Here is a 16283-nt window from a genome sequence, read left to right as displayed (position 1 = left end):
ACACCCCATGATAAATGGGAAAAAAAGCAGTATATATCTGTAGTAAAACATATACTCTTTGTTTGGGGGCAAATCAGCTCCCAGGTACCCAGAGGGCAAAGCCAGCTGCCCAAATCCTTACTCTCATTCTAAACAAACCTCTTTTTCTTTGGGGTGAGGTTTTGATTGCCCAAAATTAACAAAGAACAAACATGCACAGGCCAAAAGCTTCCAAGGCTTCATTCACTTTCCTGATATAGATTGTCCTTGACTTATGACATTCATTTAGCGACCGTTTGAAGTTACAACGGCACTGAAAAAAAGTGACTTACGACCATCACAGCGTCCCTGCGGTCATGTGATCAAAATTCGGGCGCTTGGCAACCAGCATGTGTTTACGGCAGTTGCAGTGTCCTGGGGTCACATGACAGCCATTTGGGACCTTCCCAGGGGGCTTCCAACAAGCAAAGTCAATGGGGAACTGTATGATTCACTTAATGACCGCTGCAAAAAAGGTAATAAAATCAGATGTGGTCACATGATGCTTTGCTTAACGACCATACTGCTTAACAACAAATTTCCTGGTCCCTATTGTGGTTGTAAGTCGAGGACTTCCTGATGGAGAACCCTGTCCCTGGAGGAGCCGAGGAGCCAGACGATGTAAATGGATGAATGATTTACTCTCCTGGCCTGAAAGGGCATTAACAGGAAAAGCCGGACAAAGACATTCCCCACGCAGACCGCAGGAGCAAGATGCTCCAGTTGTCACACACTGACAGGGAGGAAGTGCTTCCTCACAGAAGCCTTTGGGCAGAATCTCAGAAAAGTGACCTACAAGGGGAGGGGAAGGCAGGGAGGCTCCCCCTGAGTCCCAAATGCCCCCCCACCACTGAGGGTGCCTGTGTAGAAGCCCAACGATGCCAACTTCAGTGGGTGCCAACTTGGCTGGAGCTCTAGCACCCTATACTGGGGGCACTGGAGGGGCAACCTGTGGCTGATGACCATGGGTTAACCTTAGGGAGAGAGCAGCTGCTCCCTTGAGAGGGTGGCTTGGAGTCACGTCCCGCTGCAGGCTGGCCCACCTTCCCCAAAGAGACAGGCCTCCTCTCTTGCACCCCAGAAGCACCCAAGAGACCGGGACTTCCACTGCCCAGATTTGCCTAGGCTGGCACTTCTCAACCGCAGCAACTTGAAGAGGTGGGGACTTCACCTGGGGAATTTTGAGAAAACGGCTATTGAGAAAATGGTCTTTTCGAGAAAATGGCTATTTTCCAAAGCCAAAAAAAAAAAGAAAAGAAAAGAAAAAAGATATTGGATGGGAGCAGAAAAACAACCGAAAAATTCATTCGCCGATTTGGCCTAGAAGCCGCTAAGTGCTGGAGTGAGCGGGAGCGACCCGCCTTTTGCCAGCGGGAAGGAGGGGAAAGCCTGCTTTTTGCAAGATGAAGTTCGGCCTCGGGCACAGCAAGCCCATTAGCCTCTGGTCAAAAGCTGTATTTGAGGGGAGGAGATGAACAGACCCTTTTTAAAAAGTCATCAGGTTTACAGGATATCAATCAAGGGGTTTTTTCCTCCCTGTAATTAAAGTGTTGTGGTGCCTCGTTGCAAAGATGCAAGATTAATGAACCTTCAAAACGAACGTGGTCTCTTGGCAGACAGGTGTTGTTCTTGAAGGAAGCTGCATCTGCAAATCGAGGAGCAGCAGCAGATGCCACCGGTCCAAAATCTGGCCAACAGAACGATGTGAAAGGGCCTCCCTGCCTCAGCGAAACTGGCACGCGAGACCCTTATTGCTGATTAATTACCCTCCAGACCGGTGGCTCCCCGCCCTCCTGTTTTCATCAGGGAGAAAAACTTGAGAGCGGAGAAGCCAATAGTCGGGGCTTTCATTAGCGTTCATTACACCTCACTGAACAGGCCAGAGATCCCCTCACAATGGGCAGAAGATGAATGAAACCATCTGAAGGAGTGCGTTTGCACAGAAGTACGAAAAGCCAGCCTTGCCTGGGCATCGAATGGTCCTATAGCCCCAAGACACGCCCCGAACTTGGCCACCACATGGCACAACCTTTCCCAACCTGGAACCCACCAGCTGCAATTCTTGCCATTCCCCAGCCAGAATGTCCATCGGAGAGCTGGGCCCCCAGCATGTCAGCAGGGGTCCGAGCCTGGAAAGACGGATACAGCAGGTACGAACCTTCCCCCGTAAGAGCAGCCCTGGGTGATGGCTAACACTACAGGTAGTCCTTGCTTAACGACCATTCGTTTAACGAGGATCCAAAGTTATGACAGCCTTGAAAAAGTGCTTTAGGACCTGTACTCACACTTACGACTGTCGCAAAACATCGTACCACCCCTGCAGCCACGTGATCACAATCCGGGCACTTGGCAGTCAGCTTGCATTTACGACCAGTTGCAGCATCTTGCAGTCACGTGACTGTGATTTGCGACCTTTTTTGGCAGTTTCCGGCAAAAAACGTCCTTTGAGGAAGCTGGATTCGCTCAATGACCCGTGGTTCACTTAACAACCATCGTAAAAATGGTCATAAAATCGGGTCCGGCCATGTGGTGACTCACTTAACAACCGCACTGCTTAACAACCAGTTTTCTGGTCCCTATTGTGATCATTAAGTGTACAGTCCTGTATTACAGATGCAAGACCGAGGAGGAGTGCCAGCACTCTGGTCATGGCCATTTAATTCCTGGTTGTCACAACTCCAGTTTAGCAGCCTTTCTTTGACAGAGGAGGAGCAGGAATGGGCTTCTAGCCAGGCTCCCACGAGCAGCACAGAAAGGGTTATTTCAGACAACGTTTCACCCTTTGCCCCCCCCCAAGACTCCCCATCAGGTTTCAGGCTGCTTAGCCCACACAAGCGTCCACGGCTTCTAGCTGAGAGCCAGAAAATTTTAGGAAGTTTTAAGCAGCTTGTGGCTCTGAAGCACCAGACTCAGTACTGAGGGGTGAAAGGCACATGGAATGCCCTGGCACAGGCTGGGAATGCGGGCATTTAAGTTTCTACCCGCTGGAATTCGGCGCAGGCAACGGCTTCCGCTGTACAGCCCATTCCCACTGTAGGAATTCTCGCCTCCACTCAGCCTTGGCCATTTTTCTGCCTGGCTCTTTGAACACAGTTCAGTGGGAGAACGCTGGTGCCTTAAACCGGATCGAATTAGTCAAACGGGCTTGCCTTGCAAATTAACAGAACGTGCCCCAGTGGGCACCGTGGGCCAGGACAGGAATCCCCCGTTTTCACCCCACAGCCAGACCACTGGCAAGGAATGCCTGAACGTCACATCAAACAAACGGGGGAAGTTCACTTTGCGCGCAATTCAAGTTGCAACTCACACTAAGGCAGCCACTCATCCAGATGCTTCCAATAGCATTAATAATAATAATAATAATAATAATCCAGATGCTTTCAAAATGTGTTAGGCTTGCAAGTTTTGGGATTCTGGCTGGGAATTCTGAAAGTCCCAGCCCCAGCAGGGGTTCAGATAGGGGAAGCAAAGACGGAGACATGCCTGTGAGCACCAGGAATCCAGCGCCAAAGCCCTGGGGAACTGGAAACATCTGATGGGCAGTGGGTTGCCTACGCATGCGAACAGCCTGACCCTTCTAGAATGCCTTTTGGTAAAATATTAATACCCCCTGTCCATTACTCAGTGGTTACAACAGTCGCCAAGCATAAAGAACAGCAGCAGGAGGTTCACATGGGTTAGCACCAGCAAACAGCCCCAAAGACACTGCGATGCGCTGACCCTGACGTGGTTTATCATCCACTCCACAGTTATCTCCCAACCAGCAGCAAGGGGAAAAAAATGGCAATAACCTGTCTGAGTTATATTATGCACACTTCATTACCGATCACCACAATGGCTTTTAGGAACTGGTATTTGATCACTTCCGAAAAGAGCCGGTCCGTGAAGAAACAGCGCCCCCTTGAGCTGACACGCTGAGAGGGGCTGCTTCATCACACCCCCGTACAAATACAGATTAGGGACCCGGGACGGGTCAGACTGGGCAGCTAAATGTAAAATTCTCACAAGGCCATCCTGCACACATTTAGGTTGGAAAACTCTGGAGATGAGCCGGAACTGAGTCCAAGGTAAGTAAATAAAAAGAGTCCCGCTTTTGGGGGAGATGGGCGGTAGCAAAATTTGAATAATAAATTAAATAAAGAAATAAAGTTAGGGTTGTAAGCCTAAAGTAGTCTTTACGAAGCAGCTAGTTATGCAAACAGTCGTCCAGATACATCACGATCATCTTTTTATCCCGCCACCATTAGTACGTTAATGGCTCCAGCACCTCCACTTTTCAAAAATCCAAACAACGCCAAGTTTATCCTGTGTTAGTACACAGCATGGGTGTCCTAATGGTGGAACTACAGTATGTTGGTTTGCAAGGTAATCTCTAGATTAGACATCCTAGCTTGCACAGAATAGATAAACCTGGGATTTGGTTACACTTGTGGCCTATTGGCAGAAATGTGCCCAAACTGACCAGAACTTCAATTCTGGGAGCTGAAGTCCACCCATCTTAAACTCACCACGGTTGAGAAATGTTGATCAAGGCGCTCGTCTCGTGATGGTAGATGGAAGGTTATGATGGGAACGTAAAACGAGTCAAGGGCAAGGGGTAGGAATTGATGAGTGAAAGAAAAGAAAGAACATGACCATATATACTTGCGGATAAGCCAAGAACTTTAGATGCCAAAATACAAAATCCGCAAGTGTTTTTCCCTCAGCTTTTTAAAAGTACCCGTGTATCCCGTATATACTTCTGTATAAGCAGACCTTTGAAATTTTAACCAAAATACCACAAAAAATGCACCACCCACAGATAAGCCAACTGTGAAAATTAAAACATACAAAAATTTTGAGGGTCGGCTTATGGTATTCTATTAGACGGCATGGATGGGTGGGTGGGTGGGTGGGTGGGATCGAGGAAGAGCCTTCGCAAAAAGCGACTGGGCCATTTAGAGATTCCAAAAGGAACGAAGAGGGTGACTGTTTATTAAAAAAGAGCTGGGCTCCAATGCACGCCTTCAGCATGTCTGTTCACGTGTACTGAACACGGCAAAGGGCTGAATATAATTAGCAAAGAACACCAGGTAATGAGAGCTTCTGGATTTGGAAGAGAGCATTTTTGGTACCATCAAGAATAGTTCTCGGGGAAAATGGACATTTAATCACTACTGCTCTCGGAACAGAGCGAAACAAATGTGCCGCCGCGGGAAAGGAAGTTCGCAGTATGTCTGTGGATAACGAGGACTGAATTAGGGGATGTTTTGTGCGGTTATGAAGTTGGTGGTTGAATGTGGCCAGTAGATGACAGGAATAAAAGCATGCTTGAGAATAAACGAATGTTCAGTGAATGGTTCAAGGGTGAGCAGGGAGTAAGACAAAAATATGTGATGTCCCGTTTGTGTTTCATGTAGTTAGGGGTAAATGTAAGCTTGTGGTGCCGGTAGAAGCAACTTTGCTGGAGACATGAACCTGCATGTAATTTTTGCATGCCGACCACGCTGCCTGGGAGCCAAAATTATTTGCAGCAAATGTTGGATAGATTATATGATGCAATAAGGAGAAGGGATTGGAATTTATCAAAATTTCTGATAATTTATCAAAAACCAGTGTTTGATGGGGAAGTTAGAGCTTGCAACTGCATGTTGTTCATAAGTGGCAAAAAAATAGAGCAAGGAGATAAATGTGGGTACCTTGGCAAAACGTTTTCTAAATGGAGACATTCTTAAGACTTGCAAAAGGAAATCTTACAAACAGGATGCAGCCTATTGAGAGGAAAGTCTGTTTGTTGAGAGAAGTGAAATCGGCTACGTGTAAGGGTGTGCTTTTGCCCACTTCGTTACGGTGGCTTATAGAATCAAAGAGTTGGTGACGACTTCATCGTTTCCAGAAAAGGAACTGTTGCGGCAAAGCAACGTTTTTTTGCGTGGGCGTAGATCTTCAGCTGATCTACAAAGGCAAAATGCATCACCGGCTGGAACCTTCTGTGCCAGATGGAAAATGCTCTCTACCAGAATACAACTGTTAAGTATTTTCAGGCATCCCAGAATGGGGTGGTGGTGATTGAAGCAATAATCGGAGCTTTTGATCACCAGCAAAATGTGGCGACGGTACAAGGACAGCTTTCAGAGGGTTAAGTAACGCACCACGAATCTATCATTTAACAGATTATCTGGTTTCAACTGTAGCACAAGCAAATTGCATAAAGCCAAAAAGCCAAAAACCAAGCCCATAGGCAAGGCGCCCTCTGGGAAAAAAACATGAATTTTAAGCAAGCCTGTAATCCTAATCAAACATGGAACTGGGAGAAAACCCTAACAAACACAAGAAAAGACTTACTTCCAAGTAAATGCAGCATGGCACTATAAGGTTGCCATTTACAGGCAGTCCTCGATTTATGACCACAATAGGGACTGGAAATTTCATTGTTAAGCAATGTGGTCGTTAAGCGAGGCATCACGTGACCACACCCAATTTCAAGACCTTTTTTTGCCATGGCCATTAAGTGAATCGCCAGGGCCACTAAGTGAATCACATGGTTGTTAAGTGAATCCAGCTTCCCCCACTGATTTCGCTTGCTGGAAGCTGACTGGGAAGGTCACAAATGACCCTGGGATGCTGCGACCACCGTAAATGGTTGCCGGTTGCCAAGTGCCTGAATTTTGGTCACGGTGGGGATGGTGCTACGGTCGTAAATGTGAGGAGAGGTCGCAAGTCATTTTTTCAGCACCGTCGTAACTTCGAATGGTCGCTAAACGAATGGTCATAAGTCAAGGACTATCTGTATTGTCAGACAGACAGACCATATTTCTGGAACATTTCAGTTTCAAAACGAAATAAGCAAGCATGATTGTGGTTGAAATATGTTATGATGTGTTGATCAACTAGACCCAAGCAGGTGGTGAATACCCTAAATTTTTTGAGGCTGGGGACTGGACTTGGTCTTCGGATAACAAGCCAGGAGTCACATTCCAGAAGTAACGGGTGGGGCAAAACCAAATTTCTATTGAATTAAAACTGAATACTTTAAATACAATTTCCGCCTAGACCCAGGCTAAATCATTTCCCCTTTTGTTCTATTAAGAGTTACGATTTTCACAATAAATTGTGTTGGGGGAACCAACAGGGAAAAGGCGTATTTAGTGTGTCAGTTTCACAGGCTTTGCTTCAAATTCCTCTCCTCCTCCGGCCTGAAGTCGACCACCCCCGGTGAACAGCCGAGCCCACGCCTCCGGGGGCCGGGCTGGATCCCCAGGGAGGGCGGCCAGGGCTGCAGAGTGAGTTGGGTGGCTCGCCTAAACCGGCTTTCCCTGAACCAGGAAGGCCCGAGGAAGGACGCAGCGGGAGAGCGGCGATTGGGAAGCCGCGGAATAAGCAAGCCGGGCAGCAGACGGCCCACAGGGGGAAGACCCAGCGCGGGATGGCCGCTTACCTTCGGAGATGCTCGTTCTCCTTCAAGAACAGCTCCGTTCGTCTGTTGTTGACGCCGCACCCGCTTTTGTACGACCTGGGGGGTTTTGAAGAAAAGCAAAACGAGGTGTGACAAAGAATCCAGACTGCAAGCAGTGGCGACTGTCGGAGAGGCTCCCTGTCTGGACAACCCCCAGCCTCCCTGTTTCCTTCGGAATATCGCTTTTCTCATCCATTTCGGCGCAGGGCCCCCTAACTCCTTCCACCCCCATGAGATCCGCAGCACTGTCCCCTTCTTACGAGCTTCTGAAGCAGGGGTGGGGGGTAGGCCTAGAGGGTAAGTAATATTCTTACTTACAGGTAGTCCTCATTTAACCACCCCAATTGGGACCGGAATTTTGGTTGCTAAGTGAAGCGGTCATTAAGTGAATCTGATCCAATTTTACTACTTTTGCAGCGGTTAAGCGAATCACTGCGGGCATTAAGCAAACCACATGGTCACTAAGCGAATCACATGGCTCCCATTGATTTTGCTTGCCAGAAGCCAGCCAGGAAGGTTGAAAATGGCAATCACATGACCACGGGATGCTGCAATGGTTATAAATGCAAAGCGGTTGCCAAGCATCCAAATTGCGGTTATATGACCCCGGGGACACTGCAACAATTTTAAGTGTGAGGGCCTGTCGTAAGTTGGTTTTTTCAGCACCATTGTAAGTCTAAACTGTCACTAAATGAATGGTTGTTAAGCGAGGACTGCCTGTAGCGATAAAGCACCCACCTCTCTCCATGAATTGGCCATGTAAGAGATATGGGAGTTAAAACAAGAAAAAAAAATGTGCCCACCCAACTTGGTGCTGTATGAGCCTGCAACAAATTTGCACGTATTCTAAATTCTTCGGGTCAGTCTGGACCTTGAATGGGTGTTCTGCCCCATCAAGGCGATGGTGCCCCGGCTGAAAGTTTCCTTTGATAGACAAAAACTCTTTGTTAAAAACATAATTGCTCCTTTCTATTGGAAGTATTTGCCTTGAAAGGCATGCACGAGGAGGGTGTTGCCAAACTCTGGAGCGGGCTGTAGAAGTTCAGCTCCTGAGCAAAACTGGAAGTATCAGCCTGTACAACAAGGGGATGGGAAGGATCTAGACCAGTGTTTCTCAACCTCAGCAACTTTAAAAGGTGTGGATTTCAACTCCCAGAATTCCCCAGCCAGCCATGCTGGCTAGGGAATTCTGGGAGTTGAAGTCCACACCTCTTAAAGTTGCTGAGGTTGAGAAACACTGGTCTAGATGACAGAAGGTGGGCAGAGACACAAATACTTGTTTGAAAAGAAGCCCATTTGTTGAACTTTGCAATTCTGCTTTAAGGGAGCCCCCTTCTTGGTCCGCTGAGCCAGCAGCGAAGCAAAATCAGGAGGGAAATATGAAAAAAGATTACGGTGAACATTGCTAAAGCCCAGATAACACATCCAAATTCCACTCAAAGACGTAGGACAACTCAAAAAATCCAACTCAGGCAGATCAAAGGCACATTTTCCAAAGCCAGGTGGAGAGATCTTTGAAGAACTTCTTGAACATGTTGAGTTTGGGCAGCAGGGTCTCCAAAGTAAATGAGCAAATCGTCCAAATACTCAAAAAATATCCTAGAGTCATGAAAAACGGGGTTTATGAATTTCTTGAAGACTGAAAATCCAAAGCATATTCCTGTCCACACGTAGTCCCTGAAGTAGGCATAAACTAAAGAGTCGGTTGGAGTTGGACGGCTTATAAATAACTCTTCTCCTTCTTCTATTTTTTCTTTATGTCAGGCTGTGCACTGTTTTCCATGTGTGCAAAAGTGATGTCCATCATTTTTGTATCTCTTGAGTAAAGCTGGGTTTGTGTAACTCGGTTATCTGGAGACTGCCTGCATTCTTCCAATAATGCATAACAAATGCAATTAAATACTTAAGCCTTTCAGTGACTGATGATGATAAGCAGGAGAGGTTCAGGATGCTGAGCAATGGGTCCTAAGTGTCAGAGCCAGCCGTCACCCCTAATAGGGGGTTGAACAGTCTGTGCGGGTAGAGAAAGTAGATGTGTGGCGGTTTCAAAGATGCTGCCCCTGGTACCAAAGTATTTCTAAGTTGTCTGAGTCTACAGAACAACAGGAATGATTAACTTTCATTGTGTAGGTCTGACTGTCTGGGCTCCACTTAATTTCTGGATGGCTCAGCCTCTGAGCACATCTGGAAAATTTAGGGCATCGTCAATGGTTTGGAAGGGTGGGTTGTCTTAGCAGGGCATCACGAGCAAAGTGGCCAGGTTCCCCATAATATAAACATAAGCCTTCTATAAAGCTGGGCAATATCTAAATTGAATAAATAAATTAAATTAAATTAAATTAAATTAAATTAAATTAAATTAAATTAAATTAAATTAAATTAAATTTCTCCTTGGACAGAGAGGACTTTTGCTAGCTTCTAGATGAATGGGTTTAACTTCTAAAAAGGGCAAGGAAAGAGAGCATACCTTCAGTCCCTAATCCAGTGTTTCTCAACCTTTGCAACTTTAAGCTGTGTGGACTTTAACTCCTAGAATTCCCCAGTCAGCATGGCTGGCTGGGGAATTCTGGGAGTTGAAGTCCACACAGCTTAAAGTTGCCAGGGTTGAGAAACACTGCTCTAATCAGTACCTAAGAGATCTGAATTAATGTAGTCAGTCTCTGATACGCCCTGACTAATGAGTTCACCTCGTATTTCATCTGATGGTTCGTCTTTAAACTGGACAACTAAACTTCATTCATTCCAGCCCACATCCTGAGGCCGCAACTGAATGCCAGCAACCTATCCCACACTTCATTGGAGGGAAGCAATTTTGAGGAGGGCAGTCATCTGTTTGACCGGATCATCCGAGTTGGCTCCCAGGCATTTCATGAAATTGGCTTAATTGTCCAAATCCTTGCATTTGCATATCAAAAGGAGCTGCCTGTCTGGCAGTTTGTCATGTTCACTGATTCAATGTAGTTTATACATCGTAACGTTTCACATGCCATGGCGCTGACGCTTGTTTCTGTTTGGGAGGGAGCAGCTGTGAACCTTGTACCAAGCTCTGTATGTGAAATCAGTACAAAGGAATATGTTTGGGTTATGTTATCTGTTCAAGGCCTTTTCCTGCAGACCATCAGAGACCGTTAGGAGCACCTGGGATTGTGAACTTGAGAAGACTCTGCAGGGGGAGGGATTTCATTTGCACCAAGGGTTTTTAGTTTGAATTTGGCGCGCTTTTATCATTCTCAGCTTTCTTTGTGATCCTGCATACTGTTCTTTAATAAATCAGATATCCTTGAACTTTGCCTATGAGTCTGATACTATTTTAGAATAGGCAATCTTTTCATAAAGCTGAGAATCCCAAAATTGCACCGTTAGCTCCTACCAAGATCAGTCTCTTGTGAGGGAAAATAGTTAACGATGGCTGAGGCGCAATCCATGACCGGGGGACTCGAGGAGACGGCTAGCGTGATGCCCGAGTTGACGGTCAGGAGCGGAGAACTGAATCCCTCCCCCCGTAGGCAATTACAAAGTTTCCTAGGGTTCAGTAATTTCTATCAGCAATTCATCCAGGGGTTCGCTGAGATTGCTCTGCCCCTGATTTGCTCCGTACCAAGGGCTTGGGGGAAACCTGCAAAGTAAAAAACCCTGGGGCAGTGCTGAATTGGATGCCTGAATGTCAGGCAGCATTTGAGAAACTAAAAACCCTTTTCACTGCTGAACCCATTCTACAGCACCCTGATCCTGAGTGCCCTTTTGTGGTCCAAGTTGATGCTTCTGACTCCTCCATTGGGGCTATTTTATTACAAAGGGATTCAGAAAATCGCTTAAAACCCTGCGCTTATCTATCCAGGAAATTTTCTGAAACAGAACGCCGTTGGCATGTTTGGGAAAAGGAGGCATTTGCTGTAAAAGCAGCTTTAGAAACCTGGCGCCATCTCCTTGAAAGCACTAAATGCCCTTTTGAGGTTTGGACCGATCACAGGAATTTAGAAGCCCTCCGCACCCCATGACGTCTCAGCCCTAAACAGATTTGCTGGGCTCAGTTTTTCAGCCACTTCAACTTCCAGTTAAAATTTATTCCAGGAAAGAACTTTCTAGCCGATGCCTTGTCATGTTTACCTCAGGACCTTGACCAGGTGGCAGATGTGGTTGGAACTGTTCTCACTGAACTACAATTGGGCTTGGTTGCTGTCACTCGGAGCCAGACCCGTGCACAGGCAACCCCGCCCCCAGCCCAGCCTGGGAAGCGGAAAGTGCAAGTTCCTTGTCAGTTACAGAAGGACTTTCTCCAGGCACTGAAATCTGACACTTGGTTGCTAGCTAATAGAGACAATGTTTCTTTTGAAAATGGTCTGATGTGGGTGGAACACCGCCTTTATGTGCCTGAAACCTTAAGAGCCGATGTTTTGCAGTGTTCCCATGATGATAAACTTGCTGGACCCTTTGGTTTTGTCAAAACCTTGCATTTGGTTCGTCGTCAATTTTGGTGGCCGACCTTAAGACGTGATGTAAAAGACTATGTTGCTTCCTGTCCTGTTTGTGCCATGTCAAAACCACAGGGCGTGTTACAGCCAGTGGCCAGTCCATCTGGCCCTGAGATGAGATTTCTATGGATTTCATTGTAGATTTACCTCCCAGTCGGAAGAAAACTGTCATTTGGGTGGTAAAAGATTTTTTCTCCAAGCAAGTGCACTTCATTCCATGTGCATCCATCCCGTCAGCCCCGGAATTGGCATGCCTGTTTCTCCTCCACATCTACCGCCTCCACGGTAGCCCCTCCCGCTTGGTCAGTGATTGCGGCACACAGTTTACTTCCCAATTTTGGAAATCATTTTTAAAATTGATTGGCACTAAACAAGCCCTGTCCATATCATCCCATCCTGAAACTGACGGTTCTACTGAGATTTTAAATGCCACTCTTGAACAGTTTCTAAGAGCATACATTAACTACCATCAGGACGATTGGGTGGAGTTACTACCTTTTGCTGAAGTTGCTTACAACAATGCTGTGCATCAAAGTACCGGACAAACCCCTTTTCGTGTGGTCTCCGGTCACGACTTTGTTCCCATCCCTGAACTGCCACAGCCCCCTTCCCAAACATGTTCTGCATCTGACTGGGCTGTTAAACTGTCTGATTCCTGGCCGGTAGTTCACTTCACGCAGGCACAGCGACAAATCTTGACTCTTCAATACCTAAACCCCTAACTCAGAAACTTGCTTCAGCAGAAACTTCAAAGATACGATACGGCTAGGGAAGTTGCTTTATTGCAAAAAAGCAAGTTCTGCTGCAACACCTGCCCTCTGAAATACTATACTCTCATGATCCAGCTGGCCCCAGCTAGGCTGGTACTCCAGAACATGTGAAAAACATGGCTGTTTTCCCAGACGTAGGAAGTTAACGGGTCCCATGAGGTAGGTGCTACTGTTGTGATTACTGCTCTCCTCGGCTGCCACAAGATGTGTATTTATTATTGGTCTTTGTCAGCCACCCAGACTCACTGTTGTGAGATGAGCAGTCGTATAAACCAATTTAAATAAAATCAGATATACACAGAAGATCTGCCTCTAGCACAGGGTTTCTCAACCAGGGTTCCATGGCATCCTCGGGTTCCGCGAAAGGTCATGAGGGGTTCCCTGGGAGATCATGACTTGTTTAAAAAATGATTTCAAATTCGGGCAACTTCACCTTAAAGAGGAGAGTTTCATTCTTTATTTTTAGTTTAAGGACACTGTTGATGCATCTATCCAGGCCTACCCATGAAACGAATGTAATAATTTTGTAACTCCTGGCCTCTGTTTGAGCCTGGATGTGCAGGGGTTCCTTGAGGCCTGAAAAATATTTCAAGGGTTCCTCCAGGGTCAAAAGGTTGAGAAAGGCGGCTCTAGCAGAACAAAGAAATTAAGCCCTATCTGTATGTCAGCTCCCGAGGTTAAAGTTTAGCCTGTTCCCCCCGACTTCTCAAGTCAATGGAGTTTTCTCTTCCCTTTTCCCATCCTTGAAGCTGGAGACTTCTGTTCAATGTTTACATATTGGATCTGCCTGGCTTCAGCACTGCTGGTTCCTGTCTCACCATCTCCAGCCCCAGGATGCAGCCAAAGAGCCTCTGATGTTCTCCTTCCCAGGCAGGGAAGTTTCTCTCCAACAGTCATTTAACTCAAGGATGTGGAACCGGAGGCCTTCTGAACGTTGCTGAACTGCAAAGCCCAGCAGCCTTGCTCAGCCCAGCCCACAGTGAAGGATGCTGGGCGTTGCAGTTCAGAAATACCTGGAAGGTAGCCAAAGAGTTCCCACTCCCGGGGCCCTTAGCAGCTTAATCCTTTTATTTGCATCTCACTTTGAAATCAGAAGGCAACAACAGAGTTTTATAAGGAAAGAGCTCTGGTAGGGCCTTGGCTTCCATAATGGGGAGGGGGAGCCATTCTGCTAAGTCATCAGCTCACAGGGTGGTGAACGCAATGCCAGTTTTGCTGCTCTTTCATGTTGGGTGTGAGCGAATTAAATATATGTACAGAGAGGAAGAGAGAGTTGCTGATAAGAAGGAAATGACCATGCCCCGTCGTTACTGGGGGAGTGGGAAGTTCAAAGCCTCCAAAGTATATATAAGTGTACAGACAGTCCTTGCTTAACGACCACAACTGGGACCAGAATATTGGTTGCTAAGAAAAGCGAATCCGACCCGATTTTACTACCTTTTTTGCAGCAGGCATTAAGCGAAACACCACAGGCATTAAGCAAACCATGTGGTTGTTAAGCAAATCATGTGGTTCTGCATTGATTTTGCTTACCAGAAGCCGGCCGGGAAGGTAAAAAAATGGCGATCACGTGACCACGGGATGCTGCAATGGTCATAAATGTGAACTGGTTGCCAAGCACTCAAATCGTGATCACGTGACTGTGGGGATGCTGCGATGGTTTTAAGTGTGAGGACTAGTTGTAAGTTGGTATTTGGCAGTGTCGTAGGTCCGAATTGTCACTAAATGGTTGTTAAGCGAGTACTACCTGTACTTGTCTGACCTGTGCTGATGGGGCAGAAAGGCAGAGGGAAAATGGTGTGTCCCGTCTTATAACCTGCCAAATGAAGGAAACAAAGCAGGCCATAGACTGAGCAACAGGAAATCAAGAAGCGGAATGAAGAAGATCAAGGAGACATTTAAGGAATGACTGATGGAGAAACAAAGGGGACCAGGGGCGACAGAGTGGTAAAGAGAGAGGCACATGGAGGCAGGCTTAGAAAAACAGACAGGAAGTGCAGGAAGATGGCCAGAGGGAAGGAACTGACTTTGACCCTTCGTATTTCTTAGATACTTGAGGGCACCGCTTCTCCCTAACCCTTTTTCTATTCTGCCTTTTGGACGGAGAGTAGATGGTCTTATTTTATGCATTGTACTAGAACTCCCTTCAGCAAAGGATCGTTACCTTGTCGTGGTGCTGGAGCTTGAGCACCTCAGTGATGCCATGAGCTAAACCGTGAAGGGCCACCCAAGACGGGAAGGTCATGACAGAGAGGTCAGACTAAATGCGATCCCTGGGGAAGGTAATGGCAACCCACCCCAGTATTCTTGCCGTGAAAACTAAATGGATCAGTACAACCAGAGATATGTCGGTATACCAGCGGAAGATGAGACCCCCAGGTCGGAAGATGGTCAAAATGCTACCGGGGAGGAACAGAGGATGAGCTCAACTAGCCCCAGACGTGATGACGCAGCTAGCTCAAAGCCGAAAGGACGGCTAGCGGCCGACGGTGCCGGTGGTGAACGGCGAATCCGATGTTCTAAGGATCAACACACCATTGGAAGCTGGAGTGTAAGATCTATGAGCCAGGGCAAATTGGATGTGGTTCTTGGTGAGATGTCAAGACTAAAGATAGACATTTTGGGCGTCAGTGAACTGAAAGGGACTGGAATGGGCCACTTCACATCAGACGACCACCAGATCTACTACTACTGTGGACAAGAGGACCACAGAAGAAATGGAGTAGCCTTCATAATTAATAGTCAAGTGGCTAAAGCAGTGCTTGGATACAATCCAAAAAACGACAGAATGATCTCAATTCGAATTCAGGGCAAGCCATCTAACATCACAGTGATCCAAATATACGCCCCAACCACAGATGCTGAAGAAGCTGAAGTAGAGCAGTTCTATGAGGATCTGCAGCACCTGCTGGACAACACGCCTAAAAGAGATGTTATTTTCATCACGGGAGACTGGAATGCTAAGGTGCGCAGTCAAAGGACACCTGGAATTACAGGTAAGCATGGTCTGGGAGAACAAAACGAAGCAGGACATAGGCTGATAGAGTTTTGCCAAGACAACTCACTCTGCATAACAAACACTCTCTTCCAACAACCTAAGAGATGGCTTTATACGTGGACTTCCCCAGATGGACAACACCGAAATCAGATTGACTACATCCTTTGCAGCCAAAGGTGGCGGACATCTATACAGTCGGTAAAAACAAGACCTGGAGCTGACTGTAGTTCAGATCACGAACTTCTTCTTGCACAATTTAGGATCAGACTCAAGAGATTAGGGAAGACCCACAGATCAGCTAGATATGAGCTCACTAATATTCCTGAAGAATATGCAGTGGAGGTGAAGAATCGATTTAAAGGACTGGACTTAGTAGATAGGGTCCCGGAAGAATTATGGACAGAAGTTTGCAACATTGTTCAGGAGGCGGCAACAAAATACATCCCAAAGAAAGAGAAAACCAAGAAGGCAAAGTGGCTGTCTGCTAAGACACTAGAAGTAGCCCAAGAAAGAAGGAAAGCAAAAGGCAACAGCGATAGGGGGAGATATGCCCAATTAAATGCAAAATTCCAGAGGTTAGCCGGAAGAGA

The 16283-nt window shown here is 46.7% G+C and overlaps 1 protein-coding gene across 2 annotated transcripts in view; it reads right to left on the bottom strand.

Moving 5' to 3' along the window:
• The window catches only part of GOSR1 (golgi SNAP receptor complex member 1), a 48542-nt gene that overhangs the window by 18317 nt on the left and 13942 nt on the right, over positions 1-16283 (bottom strand). For both annotated transcript variants that reach the window (XM_063296064.1, XM_063296073.1), the window contains exon 6: positions 7436-7510. In XM_063296064.1, the coding sequence (XP_063152134.1) occupies positions 7436-7510 (75 nt within the window). The remainder of the gene's footprint in view (positions 1-7435; positions 7511-16283) is intronic.

The sequence above is a fragment of the Candoia aspera genome, chromosome 1 (genome assembly GCF_035149785.1).
Source record: "Candoia aspera isolate rCanAsp1 chromosome 1, rCanAsp1.hap2, whole genome shotgun sequence".
Classification (NCBI taxonomy): domain Eukaryota; kingdom Metazoa; phylum Chordata; class Lepidosauria; order Squamata; family Boidae; genus Candoia; species Candoia aspera.
This window is presented reverse-complemented; position numbering and strand designations above follow the sequence as displayed.